Below are 26611 nucleotides of genomic sequence, written 5' to 3' on the forward strand. Positions count from 1 at the left end.
ATATCGCAAAATAATTAAATCAAAATGTGTGCAAGCAATTACTTTCATACAACATAATGTCCCAATCATACACCCAAAAAACTTAATAAAATTAAAACCCAAAACAAGCCGCTAAGAAATTACAAATGAAATAAAAATAAAAAAGCACTTAATTATCATAACTTTATAGCGGCTAATTTTTAACTATTGAGTTAATGCCAAACAGAACTCAGCTTGGATGCAAGTCTCGCGCTTCTATAATCATCTCTAAGCTGAACAAATCTAAAATTTGTATCCAAAAAAACAAACACAATTAAATTAAATAATTATAAATGTTATGAAATACCTTTTTATGACATTACCTTTGGGCATCTTTTTTGATGCTTGGTGTCCCCTCAATAAGACTTGCCAAACTTTCAGGTGCAACAATGAAGATATTGGCCAAGCTGAAAATCATCAAAAAGGTCATATTAGTAATTTAACACATAAAGAGAGAGATATAAAACAAATGTTAATTTAGCTTACATGCTTAATAATTCAAATTTTTCATCAACAGTTGGAGTGTTGAAGTTTCGTAGAAAATCCCCATATTCAGTGATGTCACGTTTAAGCTTTAGTCCTCCACTAAATAAAGAGGAAAAAGGCAAATTAAACAAATGTAGTTTCATTGATTTGTTAATTATAGCATTATTATTGTATTTTACCTGGCATTAAAAGAAAACTTGAGCCAGTGAGTTGTGACTGCTTTGTGCACGCGGTTTCCCTATATAAATAAAGTAATTGTGGTTATAAAAGTCAAACATCTGAAGAGAAGAAAGTCAACGAAACAAGGGAGAAATTTTGTGTTTACCAATTCAGATAGGAAAGATTGTTTGTTAAGACCTTCTAGTGCTGTGAATGCTGATTCAAGCATACGCGAGAGATATGCTACAACTCTGTTGATTAATAATAATTCTAATTTTAATGTTTATCAGAATATATATATATATATATATATATATATATATATATATATATATATATATATATATATATATATATATAAGGGAAATGATACCCAAAAGGGCATTATTATCGTGATATTATCATTGTTAACAAACTTTTCAAAATTTTCAGAAAAAAAGGGGCAAAATCTAAGGTTTTTTCATAACATTTTCTATTTTATTTATTAAGGCATTGTACTTTGAAAGTCTACCCAATTATAGCATTGTACTTTGTTTTTTCTTATAATAGCAGTGAAAATTGTTTTATATAAAATGTTGTATAGAGATTATTTCCTTATTTGATGGAAGGAATAACAACCTTGTACATGCAACTGTAGGCCGATGATCTGCCATGAGATTATCATCTGCTGACCTGTAATCAGTAGGCTTTTGCTCAGTTGAAAGCACCCGATCCACCTACACACCATAATACACTTATTTGAATAAAGATTTAATTCTAAAAGACATACACATTTATATTAGATACAAAAGTAAACTGCAAAAATGGTCATTTTTGCAGTTTAGATCCAAGATGGAATCTTTTTCTATGTTTGATTCCCAATTTTGTTAAATTTATGAAAATGACCATTTTGCCCTCACTTTTTTTTATTATATTATTATCATTATTAAGGAAATAGCAACGTACTTTACTTTCTTTTTTTTTTTTTTTACCAATATAGACATTGTAATAGCAAAATACTTGCATTCTCTACTGACATAGCACTATGTAACCTGAAACTTGTAAAATGAACTTTATTTTTTTACAAATAATAGCAATGTAGTCTCTTTCAAAAAAAAATAATAGCAATGTACATACAAATTTATACCCATAATGGCAATGCACTTACATTTCTTTATAAATAATAGCAATATGCAACATGAAACTTGTAAGCATTTTATAAGTTTCAAGTTATATATTTGCTATTCACATTGATATTATTGGTAAAAAGGTATAATTATGTTGCTATTATGAATAAAAAGTAAAGTGCGTTGTCAATATGTTGCTATTATGAAAATTGCTATTCCCTGCAATTTTCCCATAATTATGTAACTTAAAGTTTTAGATCCAGGCCTCTGAAATTTCTATGTGAAAAATTATGATTCCTGTGGTTGGTCTTTTTTTTTTAAATATTTAGGTCCACAAAGGAATCTTATTCTATTTTTGGTCCTTATTTCAGCTGCTAGAGTTGTGAAAATGACCACTTTGCCCTCACTATTAATATAAACAAAGTTAAAATCCAGACCTCAACAATTACTATATCGATGCATTGTTGGAGGCCTTTACAAGCAGAACTTTCTGCACTGGACATAGCTGATGCCATTTCCTCACATGAAGAAGCATGTGCACCATCCACAGGTAACAAAAGCCTTGAAATGGTATTAGCAAAATACTGAAAACAAAATCCAGTTTAGTTTTGTAAAATTGGAATGTAATAAACAGGGAAATAAAGATGAAATCAGACTTTACTTGTTGAATTATAGCCACACTGCTTCCACAAGCTTGTAAAGCAACCATGAAAGATTTAAAACTTGTTTCACCAGCAGAAGCTGCACCTTCTGCCTACATGTCAAATTTTGTTTGTGTATGTATCCATGCATGCGTGTAGGTATGTATCATGTATGTATTTATGTATACATGTATATGTATGTATATATTTATGTATGCGTATATGTAAACATACATACATACATACATACATACATACATACATCATACATGCACACATACAAACAAACAAACCTACATACATACATCCGTCTGTGCGTATGTGTGTGTATGTGTGTGTGTATGTATGTATGTATGTATGTGTGTGTGTGTTTGTATGCATGTATGTATCTATGATGTATGTATGATTGTGTGTAATTAAGGGATGATAGGGGACAATTACAGCGGAAGGTGCAGCAGCGACTTTTCGACCCAAATGGAACCTCTGATTCATAGAAGCAGCTTCCCTGAGGCCTTCTCTAGCTCTATCGAGTCCTTCTGTTGTATATTGTCTAACCTAAAACATGAAAAAACAGGAACAAAAGGAGATTATTCATAATTAAACATATTTGATTATAGGGTTTAATGTCACATAAAGGCAACCAACTATTGCCATGGCGCAATTACACAATTTGTGGTTATTTTATGCTATTGGTCAAAAAAGTTGTGACTTGTTAAATGTCACATCATATGGTGGTGATCATCTCTTATAATAATAATAATAATAATAATATTATTATTATTATTATTATTATTAAAAAAAATAACATTTTTGAGAGTAGAGTGGCCATCACTCCGTACAATCTTTCTTCCTGAGCCGGCAATGACATCTGTACTGACATGTCAGCGCCACATGGATGACGCAATTTAAGCAATCTTGCCCTATGTCATACTCGTACATAGTGTGTAGAAACACATTTAAGTGTTTAGCAACCAATCAAATAAACGACATAACAATAGTTGGTCGCCATTATGTGACATTCAACCCCCATGATTATATTTATATTCACAACTTACTTGTTGTAGAAGGCAACTAAACACAGCTTTCGCATTGGCTGCAAGAATCGCAGGCTATATAAACACAAACAACCAAAACAATTAGAAGTATTAATATTAGGTAACATAAAAAAGGGGCAAACACCCCCTCCAACTATGTGCATTGTGACATAGACATAATTTACCTGAGATGAAAACAAATTGCATCTTGAAATTGCTTCTTCGTTCCAACTCACAAACTCATTTACCACTGTAACAGATATATGTTGGGTGGAAGATGATACTGGAGTCCCTCTTGATGGAATCTGTCCCTCAGCAATCAGTTCCTCAATCTGCCACATGTAATTGATGATGTCATTCATGCCTGAGAGAGAGAGAGAGAGAGAGAGAGAGAGAGGTATTTTAAAAATACCTTTGCTTTGTAGTGTTGTTTCATGGAGGCCTTTTCACATTCAAGGTAGATATCTTTGTGCTCAAGGAATAGAGCTTCTGTTAGTCCTGTATCCATAAATTCAATTTTTTTTTTTTTAAATAATGTATTCATCAGAAATATCAAAGATCCCATAAATTCAAATTTATTAAGGTAAGTAAATGGCATAGCATACTTTTTCACATTGTCTATTAAAGCTATAATTGATTACCTTCAACATCCAAGTCACCACATCCCACATTGCGGAGATCTCTGGCAAGTTCCTGTGTCCTCTCATATCCCACTGCTAGAATTCTAAGATACTGAAACCAAAAAATAAAATAAAGTATAGAACTGTTTACTATGTTATGTGTAATGTGCAAAAGACGGGATTGCCCTCCTCATCCTCATCACAAAAACTAGCCCTAGAAAGTTTGTCCAGTGTAACAAAGGCAACAAATGTGACAAGTAAGTTAGTATACTTACTAGCAATAAGCCACCTTGTTTCATAGGAGGTGGATTTAATAGAGATGGTTTTACTAATAGCTTCTCTAGAAGGTTTGGAATTCGGTCCTCCATTACTCTCTATCACATTAACAACATGAAGTGAGTTAGTTACAAAGGGCAAACACCAACAAGTTGCAAGTATATAACGAACCTAAAATCCCTAATATGCCCTTCATAGACACCTATGAGGAGAATAAGGGCATTTGGTTTGTAGATTCCGGCTGAATCCGACAGGATTGGAATTCGAGATTCCATTCCATGACATGGTTGGTTGCCAAATGAATGAAATTTAATTCCTTGAAATCTCACATTGATGGATTTTACGATGCTTAAGGGTGAGTGGAAGGAAATCAATTTCATGCTTTCAATTTTTTTATTAAAAGGCCAAAATACTCCCATTATATGTATTGAAATTGAAAAGGGAAAATTTAAAGAAATCCATTATATTTTGGTATATTTACAGTTTGACCACATTTTTCCAAATTAACCATTTTGACATGCTGGTGATTGTCATATCAAATTTCATTGGTAATTTTCCAAATTAACCATCTATCATGTCAAAATGGTTAAACTGAAAAAATGTCTAAAACCATAAAACTTTTATGGTTTCATATTGGGAAAAAACAAAGTATGAGTGGTTAAACTGCAAAATTGACCAAAATATATGTAATTTGCTTACTAATAAGTGAAAATTTTAAAACTATTCAATCTTTATTATCGAACTTTATTCCATTTCTTGCCAAACAAACATTACAATTCATTTAAAAGATTCCATTCATCTCTTTAAAATCATTCTACAAACCAAATGCCCCATAAATATTTTCTTTGCAATTACCTGAACCAATATCGACATGACATCATTAGGAGAAGGAAATACAGCCCTAATGGTAGCCGATTCTTTTCTGACAGTATCTGTAAAAAACCATCCATAACAATTATAACATCCATACATAAAACACCCAATTTTTACTTTAAAAAATGATCATTTTTAACAAATTTTATAAATTTCCACACCTATTATCTGTCTGTAGCGTGTTGAAAGTGCATTGTCAAATTCAGTGGAATCACGCGTGTAATCTTGATCACCAAGAACTAACCGCGAGTCTTCATTCATGACTTCAACATCAAACATTGGCCTTAAACCCACATAATGTTGCATCGCACTTGTGCCTCTGTTAAACTGCACACACATATTAATATTATTACTCAAAATTCCTTTAAAAAACTAATTATAATTAAATTAAATGATAATTACTACCTGGAGTTGATGATGATGATGGATCATGTGGATTTTAAATTTTACATACATGACATCGGTAATCCAACACCAAATTTGGTTTTTTACTATTCATGTGTACCATATTTGGTGTTCAACTGTACAATTTGCTCCTTTGCTTTTCAATGATGTGCATTTTTAGTTTGTTTAATTGTAAAATGATGTGTTAAATGTAATATTTGTGACTTATAATATTGTGTTATATACTAAATTGATGATAATTTGTGATATATATAAATTTAACCTTTATGTTTCAACTAGCAATCTTAAGTTATTGTAAATCTCATGTTTTTAATTTAATAAGAAGTTTGTTTTAGTAATATGATAATCAATTGTACGTTAACTATAGACGAATAATTTTTTTTAGTTATAAATGTCTCTAATAATGTAATATATTTTGTTATTCTAATAAAAAAAATATGAGTCAAATTTGTAAAAAGCTAATAAGTTAGAAAAAAAAAACAAATAGAATCCAGAATAGAGTACCTGTGAAAGGATTTTTGCACACTCTCCCATATTAGTCAATTCTCTTCTCTGAGATGCCGCATCAAATCGAGTCAACAGCTTGTTCTCCAATTCTACATTCACCAAAAATACACTTCACTTGTTATTGATACAAACAAAAACAACAAAAAAATCATGGTTTTTCACTTTTTATTATGGAAAAAAAAAAGAACTTTAAAATTAAAAACAATGTACCATTGCAGTATTCTTGCAGATTAGTAACTGCAACCTCCAGTCCTTTACTAGCAGTTGCATTCCCTGATTCAAGGGATACACCATGCCTTCCAATATCTTCCTCAGCAAATGAACCTAAAACAAAAGACAAAAACAAAAACATTTAATTTCCAAAAAAATTTACTATATAGGAAACTTTTAATAGGGTTTATGTCATGTTTTAGCAACCAACTATTTTGTATGTTCTCATTTAATCATTTTAATGTTTTGGAGGGTAACCAACTACTAATGCTGTTTCAGGTGCTGATTTGGCATACTTTGTCCATGTGACAGATTAGTCGTTTTAGTAATTTTTTTAATCTCCGGAAGGGTAACCAACCATTTTGTATGTCCTCGTTTAGTAATTTCACTATTTATTATATATATACTAATTAGTCACTTATGCTAAATTATGACATAAACCCTTATACTTAAAAGGAAATATTGTTAGACAGTTGTAAAAAGAATGTCATCATACGTACGTAATTTTTGTGCAATGGAAGCAGCCTCGCCAACGCGCTTGTCATCAGAAAACAGTGAGGAAAGTTGTAAGAGGTCGTCTTGGCTACTGTTGAATTCCATCAGATACTGCACGACAAAAATAAATTTAACTTTTAAGGTAAAACCTGAATGTTGAAAAGGGTATATATATATATATATATATATATATATATATATATATATATATATATATATATATATATATGGGTAAATACTATATTTAATGGTTAAATGTGATATATATCCTAATCAAGTTCATATACCTTTATGAGCTCCATTGTTTGGCTAGCAGTCTCACGTTGTGAATCTGCACTCTGGTAATAACAAAAGAAAGTTGAAATAAATATTTTGACAACATGAGAAAAAAGTTACATTTATTGAAAATGATCAGAAGCGTTGATTGATTACTTCATCTAATGAACTTCACCTGTAAATGATCCCCAATCTTAGCAGCTGTCTGTCCAACGCTAGAAATACGGGAATCCAATCTTGCAAAACTACTAAATATTGCATCTACGCCTTTTTCTATCTGAAAGTTGAGATATTATCAACATCTTAAGAAGGAGTATTAAACTCAAAGATCAAATAATCAGATAAAAAACATCCCAAAAGGTGGTTTCTATATAAATATTATTGAATCAAGCTGTTGATTAAGATTTAAGAAAGAGAAACAAGGTTAGATGAATAAGTTATTACCTCACTGAGTGTCTTGGTATGTTTAGAGTCTTGGGAAACAACATCCTTCTTAAGCTTATGTAGTCTCCCATCAATCTATAATAAACATGGGAATTGGTGAAAGAAAATAAATTGGTGTTGTGTAGTACATAAATACATGTATGAAAAGTATAAAGTCAACAATTACCTGTTTCTGTAGTTCGTATAATTGCGTACAAGAATCCTTAAAGATTAACAATAAAGCATCCACTTTAGGAAATAAGGGACTTGAATGCCCTTTAGCTGACTTGCCACTTGGCACCGCATCATTTGTAGTTACACTTATCAATCCTTCCATTGAGTGAATCTCTTCATCACGGAAAGCTGCCAACATCCCATTTACTAACTTTGCATATAATCCATCAAATGAGAAGTCCCCCTTCATAAAAAAAAAAAAAAAAAATAGAACATTACAACAACATAATTTAGTCAAATACACTCATAGTCACGCGTACACAGAACATGAAGCTTTACCTTGAAGTCTTCTAGGTCTAAATCAAGTGACTCATATTCATCTCGAGCCTCTTTCATCTAAAAACCAGAAACAAACATTTGACATTCAGCCTTTTGTAACTTCATTACAAGAAAGCAGACATGTGAATAATCTACATTATGAAGGGATTAAGCAACAAGTATTACGATTCTAGATAGTTAAACATCGAACATGAAATTCAACCTTTGTTTTACAAGATTAAGTTAATTCCCTCAATTTTCAATCATGCCAAGCTTGTCTTACAGCTAATACGTTAGGGTTGTCATATATACTGTAAAATGCATTTACTAATTGATTGAAGAATGAACTGAACAAATGGGAGAACACATTACCGAAGAGATTTAGATTCCAAATAACTGATAGTTTAACTAGATCAACGCAAATTATCATAAATGGTAACAATTTATAGAAAAGTATACATTCGAAATTTTGTAGAGTGGTAACACCAACTCTAAATTCAACGTAAAATTGATATTGATTTCACCTCAATTCCACAAATTAAGCTGAACTGTTCACCCAATGAGTTCCTATCTGATCATGGATCAACGTCTCCATTTCAGATTAAAACTTAATAACATCAATTACTATAAGCTGGTGAAAACGAAAAACACTGGCGAAATCATTTGATCAGATAATGATTAAATGTGTAATAGTCATGATGTATATTCATTGAACGAGTAGAAAGAAACCAAAATCAAGTTACATATGGAAATTATGTTGAATGGTTTAACCTCCTGCATGACGGGAGATGGTGATTTTGATATTTTTCCTTAAGAATTCTTCTTCGGGTTCTTTGATGTTGAGAATTTAGATCAAGGGCGGGTAAGCGAAATGGAAGCAGAATGTCCTGTTCTTGGTGGCGTCATGACTTTTAGCATGAAGAATGTGATGGGTGTGTGTAACGCTGCACCTCCGAAAATAAGATATACAAAAAAACATTGCTTGTTCTAATACAGAAGAATTTATTATTTTAATATTTATAATTTGAAAATCGTTATATTTTTAAATCAATTAATTTTTCTACTTAAAGAGTTAACTCTAAAACAATATAAGATATATTGTTTTATTTTAGCAATTGGTATAACATATATTTTTTAACCATTTAGTATAATAAACATATTATTTTCAGTAATTTATGTAATGTTATGTAAAACATAAACATAAAACATAAATAGGTTGTGCCGTTGCGTTGCGCTCTCTCAACTTTTCAAATAAATAAATTATAGAGTGTTATCATTGTTATTTTGACCCTAAATTCATATTTTTAAATGTCTTTTGACTTAATTAACCATGAAGTTACAAAAACATCATCATTTTAGTCATTTATGTTTAAATCATGATAATTAAGTCATTAAACTCTAGGGTTTTTTTTTTTCATTTTCCCCTTCGGACTTTTTATAGTAGGTTTGTCTGTTTTAGCCTACGTGGTATGTTTAGAAGAAATTTTTTTGATTCTCTCTCTCTCTCTCTCTCTCTCTCTCTCTCTCTCTCTCTCTCTCTCTCTCTCTCTCTCTCTCTCTCTCTCTCTCTCTCACACACACACACACACATATGTAACTTAAGAAACCACCTGATATTGATTTCTCATTTTTCCTTCTTGAACTCAACTTGTATGTTTCCTTAAAAAAAAAAATGGATGTGCATGGTTTTGTAAAGGTGGTGAAAAAAAGATCAGGTTTTTTCATTGCTCGACATCAGTTTTTGCAAATCATAGATCATTTTCACAAAGCACTCCTTTTTTAAAAAAATTACAAACCTTTTTCACAGAGCAAAACCTTTTTCACAAAGTACAACTATTTTCATGCAAAAACCCTATTCATAAAGCAAAAACCTTTTCACAAAGCACAAACCATTTAACACGTCAACCCTTTAACAACTTTGTATTCCACATATGACCATTTAACACGTCAACCCTTTATAACCCCTTAACATGTTATATAAAACACTTAAAATCATTTAACACGTCAACCCATTAACAACTTTATATGCCACATAAGATATAGTAAAACAGCTTAACACATTGCATGAACATAAAATCACATAGAAGCAAAGTATAGTAACATAATACATGAATAACACATTGTTTTTATAGATGGTGCGTGTTTAGGAAAATCTATGTACTCACCTTAGCCTCTGCAACGTCGTTTCACCTACACAAAGTCTTATAGTCCCTCTCTAGCTAGCTCGTCAATGAATCCCTATATCCGATTACAACTTTATTAATTTCAAGTTCAACACCCTATAACATCTTGTTTAGTTTAAGTCAACTAATTAAGTTAATGTTTGCTTATTTGTCCGTGTTTATGATCATAACGGACCATATGATCTCTTCTACTTGTCGAATAAACTTAAACGCAATTATAATTATATGGGGTTTAGGGTTTACCACCTTAGATTATATTCTAATAATCAAAGCTTCATTGCGGTCTTACAAACTTAAAAGTATTAAATGTCCTAGGCATAATTATAATCATAATTATAATCAGGTTGAGACTTAGATTATCATTTTGATAACCTAATTCTTATTGTGATGATAATGCTTAGATTATTATATTTTTCTTTTTATTGATCAAAATTTTGTAATAGTAATCATGATTTCAAATTTATAAACTTCTTAATAAGCTTTATGGATTACGTCGATAGGCATGATCCAATACATGAGGAAGTTAGGCTAAGGCCCAAGGCATCAAACTAAAGGGGAATAAATTAAGTCCACTAAGTTATTGCATGTATATTATTTTTGCTGGAACTTTGCTTATAGCCTAAAAACATTATCCCACATTGGAAAAAGAAAGAACCTTGACTAGCTTTATAAGCCTTTGTCTCCACATATTCTTAAACGGATAAAGCAAGACAAAAGGGAATTTGGGCTAGGATTATGGTATTGGGCTTTCAAATTAGTCTTCGATTAAGCTTGTCATTAAATATAATTAATGGTCAAAAGCCTTTGTCTCCACATATTCTTAAACGGATAAAGCAAGACAAAAGGGAATTTGGGCTAGGATTATGGTATTGGGCTTTCAAATTAGTCTTCGATTAAGCTTGTCATTAAATATAATTAATGGTCAAAAGCTAGCCTTGGGCCCTGGGGCAATTGGGCTCTTCTTGACTAATTAATTAATTTTTATACAAACAAATTCCAAAATTGATTTTTTAATTACAAAATATGTTAATTGTTAATTAATTGATTGAAAGTTAATTAAGCAGTTAATTTTGGTTTTGGAACAGGTATGATGGTTGGCAGTTTTTAACTGCTATTTGATAGACTATAAATAGATGATCAACTGACAGATTAAAAGGTTGATCACATACACAATAACATCACTTCTTTCACTCTCGTTTTTTTGGGAAATCAAGGAAGCATGAAGAACTTCGTTAGGATCAATATTCAATCTTGATCGATTGTTGTATCCTCTAGATAGATCCCGACCATGGAAATTTATGGCTTAGGACACTACAAAGCAGACCTCAATCTCTACTTATTTTCGTGATTAGTGAAATTGTTGTAAACATCCAAATACAAGTATGTTCTTTTGAGTTAAGAGTCTTTGTATATTAATTTGATTTATTTATGTTTATGTTTGTCCAATTTAATATTTGATTACTTTTCTCATAACAATCTAAGACAGAACTCAAAAAGTGAAGAATGGATAAAAAAAAATCCATCATCAAAACACATGTGGAAAAGCCTGAGAAATTCAAAGGCTCAGATTTTCGGAGATGACAACAGAAGATGTTGTTTTATCTAACAATTATTCATGTTTCCAATGTTCTCACTGATGATTCTCCCGCTCCTCCTATTGGTGTAATCACTGCAGAAGGAATAACCCCACCTACTGCAGCCCAATTGGCAGAACATCAAAGGGCTGTGGAAAATTGGAACACAAATGAATATAATTGCAGAAATTATATTTTGAATGTCTTGGATGATTCATTCTATGATATCTACTCTACCATGAATACTGCAAGAGAGATATGGGAATCATTGGAAAAGAAATACAAAACAGAAGTGGCAAGTTCCCAGAAATTCGTGATTGGAAAGTTCATGAATTTCAAGATGGTGGATACCAAATTTGTCCTCAAACAAGTGGAGGAAATTCAAGTCATTGCACATGATCTTGAACTTGAAGGTATGGGTATAAACTCTAACTTTCTTGTTGGTTCAATAGTTGAAAAACTTCCTCCTTATTGGAAGAATTTCAAACTATATCTTAAGCACTTAACTGATGACATGAGTTTTGAGCAACTTGTGTTGAGAATTTGTGTGGAAGAAGGTAACAGATTAAATGAGAAGGCAGATGCAGATTCCTTGGAACCAAGTGCAAAAACTTTGTTGGAGAAGCAAGTACTTCAAGGGCAAAGCATAACAACAAGAAAGGGAACCAAGGGTCCAAAAACTCTTCCAAAGATGGCAAAAATCATGGCCCAAACAAGAAGAATTTAAATAAGAATTCTGGTCTATGCTATGTTTGTGGCAAAACTGGACACAAGGCCAAAGATTGTAGATTCATGAGGGGTCAAGGAGGAAAAAATGGAGGGAACAATGGAAACAATGGTGGTAATTTTGGTGGAGGAACTCATGGTCAAATCAACATGGTTGAATCACCAAATCAGTTTGTTGTTGTGATTCAAACCAACATGGTTAACAATTGTGTGGATTGGTGGATTGATACTAGAGCCACAAGGCACATTTGCAACTCTCGAACCATTTCTCTACATACCAGATAGTCTCTGATTTGAACCAATGTGTATAGGGAATGGCTCTACTGCAACAATTGAAGGAAGGGAAAAAATGAAGCTACAACTGACTTCTGAAAAAGAACTTGTTTTAATTGATGTCTTGCATCTTCCGAAAATTACTAAGAATCTGATTTCTGGTCCTATTCTTAGTAACAAGGGATTCAAACTTGTATCTGACTCTAATAAGTTTGTTTTCACCAAGGGTGGGATGTATGTTGGAAAGGGATACCTTAGTGAGGGTCTCTTCAAAGTTAGTGTCTTACCTTTGTACTATGGTGTTGAAACACCAAACAATGATGTAATCAATGTTAATGCTAATGGAATAATGGGCACTACTAGCCCATCTTCTATGTATATGCATGATCCTTCATTTTTGTGGCATTCTCGATTGGGACATGTTAATTTTCATTCTATTCAAAAAATGGAAAAACTTGGCATGTTACCAAAATGTTCATTAGATAAAAACATAAAATGTGAGGTTTGTGTAGAGTCAAAATTTTCACAACATCCTCATAAATCAGTTGAAAAATCTAATGAAATAATTGGCTTAATCCACTTTGATTTATGTGATTTTAGAGTAACACCTACAAGAGGAGGAAAGAATTATATATTTTCTTTATTGATGATTGCAGCAAGTATTGTTATATTTATTTGTTAAATACCAAGGATGAAGCCTTGAATTCTTTTTAAGAATTACAAGGCTGAAGTTGAAAATCAACTTGACAAAAAGATCAAAATTCTAAGGTCTGATCGAGGAGGAGAATATGAATCCAAAGACTTTGCTGAATTTTGTTCTTTAAATGGTATTATACATCAAACAACTGCTCCATATACTCCTCAACAAAATAGAGTGGCAGAAAGAAAGAATAGAACATTGAAAAATATGATTAATTCAATGTTAATTACTTTTAGAGCACCACATAATCTTAGGGGAGAAGCATGTCTTGCAGCAAATTCAATAATTAATAGAATTCCTCATAAAAAGAGTGATAAATCACCCTATCATCTGTGGAAAAGGAGGTTACACTCTTACAAAAGGATGAAAGTGTGGGGGTTACCTTGCTAAGGTACAAGTACCTCTTCCTAAGAGGACTAAACTTTGACCAAAAAACCATAGATTGCATTTATCTTGGCCCTGTCATGAATAGTGCAGCTTATAGGTTTCTTGTGTATAAATCACATGTTGATGATATCCATAACCAAACCATCATGGAATCAGCAGAGGCTGAATTATTTGAAAATATTTTTCCTTTTAAGGATAAAGGGAAAGAGATTACCTACTCTAGGAAAAGACCTCTAGACGATGGACTGAATGAAACCATTATTGACAAAAGTTTACATTCAGATGAAGAGAGTTCTTCAAGGGTTCAAGAAGAGAACTTAGAACCTAGAAGAAGCAAACGGGGCAAAAAAGCCAAATATTTTGGACCTGATTACATCACCTATGTAATGAATAAAGAATCACAAACTTACAAGGATGCTATGGATTCTTCTGAATCTCCTTTTTGGAAAGAGGCAATCAAAAGTGAGATTGACTCCATTGTGCAGAATAACACTTGGAAATTGGTAGATTTGCCACTTGGGCAAAAACCAATTTGGCACAAATAGATATTCAAGAAGAAGTTTAGACTTAATGGTACCATTGAGAAGTACAAAGCTTGTTTAGTAGCTAAAGGGTAACGTCAAAAGGAGGGTCAAGACTTCTTTGACACTGTTAAATGTGACTCGAGCATTTGGAGCATTTGGATCATGTTCATGAAGTATTTGGAGCACTTGGATCTCAATGGAGCACTTGGGGTTCATGGAGCATGTGACAAAGGAACGGATCTTCTAAGAGAGGAATGGATCATCAGACAAAGGAATTGATCAAGTGCCAAAGGAACGGATCGTGTACAAAGGGGTTTGGAGCACCTGGAAGGAGTTTGGAGCACTTGGAAGAGGTTTGGAGCACTTGGAAGGGATATGGAGCAACAAGGGGTCCTTTTCGCGCCACATGATGAAGAGATAGGTCAAGAGGGATGCTCTTGCGCCATCTTGTTCTCCTATTGCGCCATCTTGTTTTCTTGTTAAGCCATGCATGTGCCTATTGCTCACGGTGATGTTGCTCCAAGATTAATGTTGTATGCCATACTTGATGCTCTTGTGCCATTTAGATCCTTTTTGTGCCAAATAGGGTTGCTGTTGCGCCATGAAGAAGTTATTGCTCCATCATGGACCATCTTGGTACATGATGCGCCATATTGATTCATTTGTTGTGCCATTTTGATCCAAGTATGCCTAGAAGATGATAATGCTCAAGAATGTTCCAGAAGATGCTGCATGGAGGATTGTGATTGGTTGACACCCTTCATGGGCATATGGGCCAATGGGCTTGGCCCATTAGGGTTTTAGGTCTGATCCCTCAAGTATAAATAGGGATGCATGCTAGGTCATTTAGTATTTGGAATTCTATTGTGATAGGCGAATCTCTGTGTAATTGTACTTGTAACCTCTGTGTTGAGAGATCTGAAATAAAGAATACTCCCCTCCTGCCCATGGACGTAGGTCACCTTGACCGAACCACATAAATAATGTGTCTTGTGTGCTTTGGTTTTGCTAGTTATCCGCTTTACTTCCTAACAAGTGGTATCAGAGCTGCGGTTTGTATTCCTGTGATTGAAGATGTCTACTCACAAGTTTGATTTGGAGAAGTTCAATGGCTCAAATGACTTCACTTTATGGAAGGTGAAGATGAGGGATCTTCTGCTTCAACAAGGATGTGCGGTGACACTAGAAGGAGAGACAAAACTTCCAAAGGACATGGCAGCTGATAAGAAGGTGGATATTCTGACGAAGGCACATAGTGCCATTCTATTAAGCTTGATAGATGAAGTACTGAGGGAGGTTGTGGATCAAACAAATGCTTTTGGGCTCTAGGATAAACTTTATGACAAGTACAAGAACAACTCACTAACGAACAAGTTGTATCAGAAGCAAAGGTTGTACACTCTCACAATGTCTGAAAGTACCCAAGTGAAAGATCATCTGGATAACTTCAATCGTATCATCTTGGAACTACAAGGTGTTGATGTGAAGATTGAAGATGAAGATCAGGCGCTCATTCTCTTATGTTCGCTTCCTAATTCATATGAGAATTTCGTTGATACCATGCTTTATGGTAGGACAACGATCACTGTGAATGATGTGAAGGTTCTCTGATGTCCAAGGAACTTAAAAGAAAAGTTTCAGGTGGAGAGGAGGTGTCCAGTTCCGGTTTGTTTGCAGGGAAAGGGAGGACAGAATAGAGGAAAGGGGGAAACAAAGGGGGATCACGTTCAAAATCAAAGTCTAAAGGATCATCAAACATGAAATGTTATAACCGTAAGGAGAAGGGGAACTTCAAGTGGAATTGTCCACAGTTGAGGAATGGGAAGTCTAATAGTGAATCAAGCAGCAATAACATTGTTGTTGTGGTTTAGGAAAGTCATGATGAAGGGGACGATGGTGATGTACTGACTGTGTGTACATCAAGTTCTGTTGATGCTTGGGTCTTGGATTCTGGAGCATCCTATCACATGACGTATAATCGTGACTGGTTCAACTCCTTCAAAGAGTAGGATGGCACAGTCAAGATGAGCGATGATTGGGTGAGCAATATCAAAGGTAGTGGCACGGTGCAGATCAAGATGCATGATGGCATGGTCAGGAAGTTAGATTGCTAGTACGTTCCAGAACTTTTGAAGAATCTAATTTCTCTTGGCACATTGGCTAAGAATGGGATGAGGTACGCTGGAGAAGGTGACTGGGTCAAAGTGACCAAAGGCTCTCTGGTTATAATGAAAAGGAAAATGAATCGTGGAGGGATCTATATCCTAGAAGGCAGTACGGTTATGGGAATGGTGGCTATCTCCCAATCCTTGAATGAAGGTGATGACAAGACAGAGTTGTGGCATCGTAGGTTGGGGCACATAAGTGAGAAGGGCATGTCATTTCTAAGTAAACAAGGACTGCTTGGTGGAGAGGTTACTGGAAAGATAAAGTTTTGTGAAGCTTGCGTCAAGGGAAAGCATCGCAAAGTGAAGTTTGGTACCGATCAACACACAAGCAAGGAATCCTGGAGTATGTTCACTCAGATATGTAGGGTCATGCACCAGTGAAGTCTCAAGGAGGATGCTCATACTTCATGACGTTCATTGATGACTATTCAAGGAAGGTTTGGTTGTTCTGAAGACGAAGGATGAGGTGTTTGGGAAGTTCAATGAGTGGAAGACCATGGTTGAGAAAAGGACTGGAAATCAGGTCAAGACTCTGACAATGGGTTAGAGTTTTGCAATGCTCCATTTGATAATTTATGCAAGGAAGAAGGTATAGTGAGGCACCGCACTGTATGGAATACACCACAGCAAAATGGAGTGGTAGAACGTATGAACCAAACACTCATGTAGCGTGCAAGGTGAATGTAGATATTTTCTAACTTGTCCAAGTAATTCTTGGCAGAAGCAGTTAACACTGCATGCTATCTGGTGAACAGATCACCATCAACTGCAATAGACTTGAAGACTCCTCAAGAGGTATGGTCCGGGAAACCCTCTGACTATTCTGGTTTACGTATATTTGGAAGCCCCGCATATGCTCATGTGAATGATGGTAAACTTGAGCCAAGGGCAATGAAGTGCATATTTCTAGGATATGCAACAGGAGTAAAAGGTTATCGACTGTGGTGTACAGAAGAAGGAAGAACTCCTAAATTTATCATGAGCAGAGATGTGACCTTTGATGAATCTGCCATGGGTAACCAGGGAGGAGGTGAAACAAGTCAAGAAGGGAACAAAGATCAGGGTGCTAGCCAGAAGGTGGAGTTTGCATCTCAAACTCCAGACCGAGTTGTGATAAGTGACAAAGAGCAAGGCGGCAGTGAACAGCCTGGACAAGATGAAACCCAAGAGCAACACATGGGATCTTCGTCTAGTGGTGCTGATGTCGGGAAAGATGATGGGTCTGAATCTATAGCAAGGAGAAGATCGAAGAGGGTTATTTGAGAACCTGACAGATATATGGGATGTGTAAATTCAGGTGAACTTGACTCCATTGCTTTTGCTTTAGCAACTCGAGAAGACATTGATACCGAGGAGCCTCAATCGTATAAAGAGGTTGTGGCGAGTAAAGAAGAAAATGACTGGTTGATGGCCATAAATGAAGAAATGCGATCTTTAGAAAAGAATGAAACATGGGATCTTGTTCCATTACCAAAGGGAGCAAAGCCAGTGGGATGAAGTGGATCTTTAAGAAGAAGGAAGGGATACCAGGAGTTGAACATGCTAGGTTCAAGGCAAGGTTGGTGGCAAAAGGGTTCTCTCATAAAGAAGGAATTAATTATCACGAGGTGTTCTCACCGGCCTTGAAGCACAAGACAATTCGAGTTCTTTTGGCCATGGTGAGTGCAGTTGATTTGGATCTTAAACAGCTTGATGTAAAAACTTCATTTCTTCATGGAAATTTAGAAGAGAAGATTTATATGTCCCAGCCAAAAGGGTTACTTTATGCTAAGAAGGACCATGTATGTTTGTTGAAGAAATCATTGTATGTTTGAAGCAGTCTCCATGACAATTGTACAAGAGATTTAATTCATTCATGATATCGAATGGCTACACTCGGAACCAGTTTGACAATTGTGTTTACTCAAAGGAATTGTCACCAGATTCCTACATATATCTTTTGTTGTATATTGATGATATGCTCCTCGCAGCCAAAGACATGGCTGGAATAAATGACTTGAAGGCAACCCTGAAGAATGAGTTTGAGATGAAGGATTTGGGAGCAGCAAAGAAGATATTGGGGATGGAGATACAAAGGGATAGAAAAACAGGGAGGTTGTGTATTTCTCAACAGAAGTACATTGAGAAAGTTCTGCAATCTTTCAACTGTGATCAGTCCAAGCCAGTTGGAACTCCTTTGGCGGCTCACTTTAAACTTGGTCCAAGCACTATACCCACTACTAATGAAGAAAGGAAGTACATGAGCAGGGTTCCATACTCTAGTGTTGTTGGAAGTCTCATGTATGTTATGGTTTGTACCAGACCTGATTTGGCTCATGCAGTTAGTGTGGTTAGCAGGTTTATGAGTAATCCAGGGAAGACTAATTGGGAAGCTGTAAAGTGGATCTTGCGATACTTGAAGGGACGACGGATGTTTTCCTTGTGTATGGAGCAAATACGAAGAGTGACTTTATTGGATATGCTGACTCTGATTATGGTGGTGACTTGTTGCAGCGTAGGTCGCAGACGTGCTACGTATTCACTTTATTCGGATGTGCCATCAATTGGAAGTCAACGTTACAAGATACTGTTGCTTTGTCTACAACTGAATCCGAGTACATGTCCATGACGGAAGGAATAAAGGAGAAGATATGGTTGCAAGGGCTTATTCAGAGTCTTGGTCTGAAGGTGGAGAAACCTGTCTTGTATTGTGATAGTCAAAGTGCTTTGAGTCTTGCAAAGAATCTTGTGTATCATGAGAAGACGAATCACATTGATGTCAGGCTGAATTTTATTCGGGATATTCTGGAAGGAGACAGATTTTCAATACTGAAGATTGATACCAAGGTCAACCCAACAGATATGTTGAAAAAGTCGTTGCCCACGGAGAAGTTCAAGCTTTTCTTGGACTTTGTTGATGTTTGTAGAAGGCAGGTCCCTTGGGGGACAAATGGCAGGAAGGGAGAGGAAGTTCTTGTTCGAGTTGGAGTTAAGAGGATGCTCAATTCAAGGTGGAGATTGTTAAATGTGACTCGAGCATTTGGATCATTTGGATAATGTTCATGAAGCATTTGGATATCTTGGACCTTAATGGAGCACTTGGGGTTCATGGAGCATGTGACAAAGGAACAGATCTTCTAAGAGAGGAATGGATCGTCAGACAAAGGAATTGATCAAGTGCCAAAGGAACGGATCGTGTACAAGGGGGTTTGGAGCACCTGGAAGGAGTTTGGAGCACTTGGAAGAGGTTTGGAGCACTTGGAAGGGATATGGAGCAACAAGGGGTCCTTGTTGCGCCACATAATGAAGAGATAGGTCAAGAGGGATACTCTTGCGCAATCTTGTTCTCCTCTAACGCCATCTTGTTCTCCTCTTGCGCCATCTTGTTTTCTTGTTGATCCATGCATGTGCCTATTGCTCATGGTGATGTTGTTGCTCCAAGATTGATGTTGTGAGCCATACTTGATGCTCTTGTGCCATTTAGATCCCTGTTGCACCAAATAGGGTTTGCTGTTGCATCATGAAGAAGCTATTGCTCCATCATGGACCATCTTGGTACATGATGCGCCATATTGATTCCTTTGTTGTGCCATGTTGATCCAAGTATGCCTAGAAGATGATAATGCTCAAGAATGTTCCAGAACATGCTGCATGGCAGATTATGATTGGTTGACACCCTTCATGGGCCTATGGGCCTATGGGCTTGGCCCATTAGGGTTTTAGGTCTGATCCCTCAAGCATAAATACGGATGCATGCTAGGTCATTTAGTATCTGGAATTCTAGAGTGATAGGCGAATCTCTGTGTAACTGTGCTTGTAACATCTGTGTTGAGAGCTCTGAAATAAAGAATACTCCCTTCCTGACCGTAGACGTAGGTCACGTTGACCGAACCACGTAAATACTGTGTCTTGTGTGCTTTTGGTTTTGCTATTTATCCGCTTTACTTCCTAATAGACACTTATTCACTTGTTACAAGAATTACATCAATTCGTACATCGGTGGCAATTGCGGCCATTCACAATTTGGAAATACACCAAATGGATGTGAAAACTGCTTTCTTGTATGGTGAACTAGATGAAGAGATTTATATGAATCATTTTGAAGGGTTTGTGATTAAAGGTCAAGAAAACAAAGTCTGTAAGTTAGTTAGATCACTTTATGGACTAAAACAGGCTCCAAAGCAATGACATGAGAAGTTTGACAACACATTACTCTCTAATGGATTTAGAATTAATGAATGTGATAAATGTGCTTATGCCAAACAATACAAGAATGCTTGTGTCGTCATATGCTTGTATGTGGATGATATGCTTATAATGGGTACTAGTTTGGACGTGATCAATCAAACCAAGAAAATGCTACACTCTTCCTTTTCCATGAAGGACTTAGGAGTAGTAGATGTGATCCTTGGTGTAAGAGTTCAAAGAAGACCAGATGGTTATATTCTTACTCAGTCCCATTATATTGAAAGTGTACTCAAGAAGTTCGGACACTATGATGACAAGTCAGTAGTCACCCTTTTTAATCCTTCAAGTCATCTTAAGAAGAATAAAGGTGATAGTGTAGTTCAATTAGAATATACCCAAGTTCTTGGTAGCTGAATGTATATTATGAATTATACTAGACCAGACTTGGCATACAATGTAAGCAAATTGAGTCATTACTCCCACAATCCTAGGAAAGATCACTGGTATGCATTAGTGAGAGTGCTTAGATATTTAAAGCATACAATGGATTATGGATTGCATTACACGAGATATCCTCATGTCCTCGAAGGATATTGTGATGCAAATTAGATTTCCAATACTTCTGAGGCAAAATCCACAAGTGGATATGTGTTCACACTTGGTGGAGCCGCAATCTCTTGGAAATCATCTAAGCAAATTGTGAATACTCGTTCTACAATGGAAGAAGAGTTTGTTGCTTTAGATAAAGCTGCTGAAGAAGCTAAACGGCTTAAAAGCTTCCTAGAAGGTATTCATGTGTGGCCTAAACCTGTTACTGCCATTGGCATACATTGTGATAGCATGGCTGCTCTCACTAGAGCACAAAGTAAGATATACAATGGCAAGTCAATACACATTAGGCGCAAACACATTACAATAAGAGACTTGCTGAAGAATGGAATAATTTCATTTAGTTACGTAAAGTCGAAGGAAAATATAGTTGATCCTTTGACAAAAGGCCTCAGAAGAGAGCAAGTTCTCTTCACATTGAGGGGAATCGGCTTAAAGCCAACACAATGAGTCACCACCTGGCAAAAACCTAACCTAGCAACATTGGAGATCCCATGGTCTAGGTTCAATAGGCCAACAAGTTAGGGAAGACTCAAAGTAGCACTAATACAAAGGCATGCTCACTCCTATAATATTTATTTATGTTATTCGTTGATGATATAGGGATGAATTTTATTCTTAATAATGTTGATAGCTCTTATAGTGGAATAATACAGATTATTCCAGATTAGTATTACCTATATGAGATGGATGTGAGGTCGCATCTTTGGGAGCTGATATGGCTAAGCTCTCTAAAAGTCTCATGAAGAAAGGATTGTTCACGACCGAAATGAACACAACGGTAAGAAATGATCCATGTTTAGATATGATATGTGTGGTACCTTTTATTTTGACTCTACTATACAAAGTGGTTAGTTTAAGACTAGTTCACTACCCACAAAGTACATGCAAATAGTATACACTATGAAAGGTTCAAGTTTTTAAAACACCTTTTCAGATGCATATCATATTCTACTTTCCTGATTTGAATATCAAAGTTCTCTTATTTTCTATTCAAATGTGGGGTATTGTTGGAGTTTGAATAGAAAATGTGGGGTATTGTTGGAACTTTGCTTATAGCCTAAAAGCATTTTCCCACATTAGAGAAATAAATAACCTTGACTAGCTTTATAAGCCTTTGTCTCCACATATTCTTAAATAGATAACGCAAGACAAAAGGGAATTTAGGCTAGAATTGTGGTATTGGGCTATCAAATTAGTCTTCGATTAAGCTTTTCATTAAATATAATTAATGGTCAAAAGATGACCTTGGACCTTGGGGCTCTTGAGCTCTTCTTGACTAATTAATTAACTCTTATATACACAAGTTCTGAAATTGATTTTTTAATTACAAAATATGTTAATTGTTAATTAAATGATTGAAAGTTAATTAGACAGTTAATTTCGGTTTTGGGACAGGTATGATGGTTGGCAGTTTTTAACTGCTATTTGATAGGCTATAAATAGATGATCAATTGACAGATTAAAGGGTTGATCACATACATAATAACATCACTTCTTTCACTCTCGTTTTTCTGGGAAATCAAGGAAGCATGAAGAATTTCATCAGGATCAAGATTCAATCTTGATCAGATTGTTGTATCCTCTAGACAGATCCCTACCAGAGAAATTTTTGTCTTTGGACACTACAAAGCAGGCCTCAATCTCTACTTATTTTCATGATTAGTGAAACGTTTGTAAACATCCAAATACAAGTATGTTCTTCTGATTTGAGAGTCTTTGTATATTAATTTGATTTATTTATGTTTCTGTTTGTCCAATTTAATATTTGATTACTTTTTTCATAACAACTTTGGCCTACAAATTTAGCCCAAGAAGCCAAGAAGGCAGTCGACGTCTGGCTCTGGAGGCGAGAGCGGTACTTCTTGAGCGCCAAATAATTGAAACTTAAGAATCGACCGAAGAAAAACGTTCGAGATGCAGGGATCGAGGAGCCCTTTAAGGCACTAAAGTCTAAATCGATTTGGAGAGATTGGGAATCTGTTTACCATCCTTCTACATCCTATTTCTACTCATTATTCTCATTATATTCTCTCTAAACCTACTCCTGCACTTAATCGACCATCTCAAATTCTTAGGGGCGTTTGGGATTGCTTTTCAAAATAGCTTATTGACTTATTGGTTTTTTTAAAAAGCTAATAAGTCAAAAAAAAAGTGCTTGGCAAACTCAAAATACTTTTCAGAATAGCTTTTCCATTACCTTTAAAAAACACTTTTTAAAAAACATGTAAAACTTGGATTTTTGAAACTGCTTTTGGCTTTTTTTTTATCAAAATAACTTCAGAAATGAGTTTTAAAGCCAACATTTTTTTAACGTATTGGCTTATTGGCTTTTTCACCATAAAAGCTAATCCAAACATTTTTTTAGAAAAAAAAAACTCCCTTTTACCACTAGTATAAGTCAATAAGCACTTTTATATAAAAGCAGTTTTAGAGTTCAAAAAGCACTCCCAAACACCCCCTTAATAATCTCAAAGTATTGTGATTTCAGATTTGCAGTTAGAGTTCGATTTCTAATTTTTCGATTTTCTTAACCAGTTAACTGTTAACCAAAAGCAAACCTCGGAGAGCAAACAACAACGAAAGTAGAAAGTCAAGATCTTATTGGATTTTTCAATCTGATTTCTCTTGAAATGATTTCGGTGAGTTTGATTTTTCTTAATTTTTTTCTAGTTTCTTTCTAAACCTGCTGCCATCAATCTTCACCTCTTAATTTGGTTTTTGTGGACAGTGGTTGTGGTTTGATTTTTACCTGTCTGAGTTCAATTATAGTAGATATCTCGATTTCTAATTTCTCTTCAACTGATTTGGGTCATTGGGTGAGTTTGATTTTTATTAATGTGATTTTAATTTCTCTCTATACCAATTGCTAAAGGTTCAATTTCTTACTTTTGTGGTTTGTTTCAGGAGTTAGGTTTCTACCTGTTGGAATTTGATTACAGTAAAAAGGACCTGTTGGAGTTCGATCAAGTCCAAAGGTCTGATTTCTCATCTGAGTTTGAAATTCATTGGTTTATGTCTGAATTTTGAGATTTGTTTCAGGTAAAACTTCTGGCTGTTTGCTTTAGATATGATTTCTAAAGATATTTTCTAAAATATTATGTTATGTTTCTATGATTTAGGAGTCATAGTTTGGTATCCATTACAAGGGTGTATGAATAAATCTATTGTTAGAAATCAAAATGTTAGAAATTCTAATGATCCGACATTCCGACTCTTGTTCAATTGAAAAGTAAATTTGAACAAATGCAAAATTTTAAATCAATATTTGGTTTTTTGTTTGAGTGGTCTAGATTAGTTTCATTAGTTGATGATGAATTAAAAAATATTGTTAATCTTGAGTCCAATTTAGCAAATGGTGAAGAATCTGATATCGATGGATTAAGTTTATTTAATGAATTACAAATTTTGCAGAAAATGTTCTCGGATGAAGCATACAAAGGTGCAAGTCCTTTGGATATCTATTCAAATAATTGAGTATGCAAATCGAACGAATATGTTCCCTAATATGTTGGTTGCAAATAAGCATCTATATACAAAATATTGATTATTGTAGTATAAAAGATGCTTTTGCTTAAAAAATGCACGAAGGCATTGTTTTAACTTTTAGGTGATTTTTATAGGTTTTTGTTTGTATTATTTGTTTGATTATAAAAGTTATTGTATTTTTGTATTTATAAATTTTTTATATATAAGTTTTGTCTATCGTATAGTACTTATATATGAGCATAAAAATTCTTATCTCGTTCCGGGTATTAAAAACAAATGGAAAAGATTCCACATACTTAGAACCATATCATATTAATTTAACATTCAACAGAAGTCAGTTAGCTACTTGGCATTGAAAGTATGAATTAGATAGTGAAATTAATAAGGCTCATATTGGTTCAAAATTCGCATGTGTAGCCTTTTAGGGGCATTATGTCCACTAATTTCCAGCACTTAACAATACTCATTGGCTTGGTTTATCAATGCTAATAAGGAGCAGATTAGGTTTGGCAGCAAAACACAAGTACAGAATTCGTAAAACATGGCAAGAATTTGAAGTAAAGTCACATGACAACAGGGTATAGCAATAAAAACATCTAATTAATGCATGAACTAACAAACCATTCTTGGTGTTTTTCATGACTGGAGAGTAAGAAAAGAAAAGTGTGCGTGTATATTGCTGGACATGAAAGCACATTATGATACATAGGGCTGGACAGAAAAGAACATTCATGCGTAAACAATTAACGGGTTTACATGGCTGGAATACTAGATACCAATAACCAATGTCGGGGAAAGTTATATATATGGACAGGAGTAGATGCGTTAACAAAAGAAAGAGACAAGTTTTGGGATAGCGACCCTAACATGCACGAGAACTGTATATAGCAAGAATTCAAGGGCAGCAAAGGTCTTCACAATAGATAAATCGCACAAAAACTTGCATAAAATTAATTGTTCACTCAGAAAGAAAGAAAATAAAGAAACAGAAGCTAGGAGAAAATAATTAAATCGTGAAATTGGATGCATGTTAATTATTTCATGACTGGACATTAATGGTTATGTTGGAGCAACCAACTAGCAATGAACAAGAAAGGTAGAAGCCAACAGGAAACCGTTTCAGGGGAAGGAATTAAGACACAAGTACAAGAGGCTAATCTTTCTGTTTTACCAACTCCAGAACGTGCTTGCAACATGAGAGAAAAGGATGCATGATCTATCGATCAGGGAAGGAAAGAAATGGACAGCAAACAATATCAACAGGATACATGATCGAGGAATAGATTGAATCATGTACGTAAGAAGAGAAAGCTTACCAGATTAATGTCGATCGTTGTCCCCTGCTTCGATCCAAGGCCACGCAATCTCCGTATAGTATGACCGTATCTCTCTTCCAATTCTCTCACACGTATCTTTCTGCCTCTCTGATTTCAAGTTTGCTTCTCTCGATTGAATGCGTATAATCGATATAGGGTCGTAATCAAGTTTGCAGTGGGATTAGATCAGAGGCGAGAATACGGAATAAACTTGGAGGATACGACTGAATACGTACACCACTGAGTATTTAAACCTAATTCTAGAATTTTTCATTTTGGCCCTAAACTGTCGAGAGTTTGATGGTTCCTACCTCATTCTTGTTTTCTATGAACTTGTTGATACTTTTGGGAGTGGCAAAATACCCCCTCTACTTATCTTATTTTAGTGTTAAATAATTTTATTTAATTTGTTTAAGTTTTTCCCATTTTGACAACTAATACCCTATTATTATTTTAATTTTCAAATAAAGCCCT

General features: G+C 34.8%; 2 protein-coding genes across 4 annotated transcripts; one reads left to right on the top strand and one right to left on the bottom strand.

The window, feature by feature from the left end:
• Positions 1–25: 25 nt before the first annotated feature.
• Positions 26–26335, bottom strand: LOC145163226 (exocyst complex component SEC10a-like). Of its 3 annotated transcripts, XM_079082081.1 has the most exons (26): positions 26138–26335; positions 10187–10259; positions 8043–8099; positions 7717–7947; positions 7551–7625; positions 7282–7383; positions 7118–7168; positions 6836–6941; positions 6336–6449; positions 6123–6214; positions 5375–5540; positions 5196–5272; positions 4340–4438; positions 4086–4176; positions 3857–3942; positions 3630–3776; positions 3466–3519; positions 2852–2965; positions 2431–2523; positions 2207–2353; positions 1282–1379; positions 830–914; positions 684–742; positions 505–603; positions 342–425; positions 26–261 (listed from the first exon to the last, which is right to left on the bottom strand). In XM_079082081.1, exons 3-26 carry the CDS (start codon positions 8097–8099, stop codon positions 192–194), a joined length of 2397 nt encoding a protein of 798 aa, XP_078938207.1. In that variant the 5' UTR covers positions 10187–10259; positions 26138–26335; the 3' UTR covers positions 26–191. The 3 variants fall into 3 exon arrangements, with proteins under 3 accessions (XP_078938207.1, XP_078938208.1, XP_078938206.1); XM_079082082.1 differs by lacking the exon at positions 10187–10259; XM_079082080.1 differs by lacking the exons at positions 10187–10259; positions 26138–26335 and adding an exon at positions 8793–8964.
• Positions 11795–12505, top strand: LOC145165075 (uncharacterized). Its single transcript, XM_079083705.1, has one exon. The coding sequence runs from the start codon at positions 11795–11797 to the stop codon at positions 12503–12505; it is 711 nt and encodes a 236-aa protein (XP_078939831.1).
• Positions 26336–26611: the final 276 nt, after the last annotated feature.

The sequence above is a fragment of the Lactuca virosa genome, chromosome 3 (assembly GCF_052849685.1).
Source record: "Lactuca virosa cultivar CGN04683 chromosome 3, Lactuca_virosa_CGN04683_v6, whole genome shotgun sequence".
In the NCBI taxonomy this organism is placed as follows: domain Eukaryota; kingdom Viridiplantae; phylum Streptophyta; class Magnoliopsida; order Asterales; family Asteraceae; genus Lactuca; species Lactuca virosa.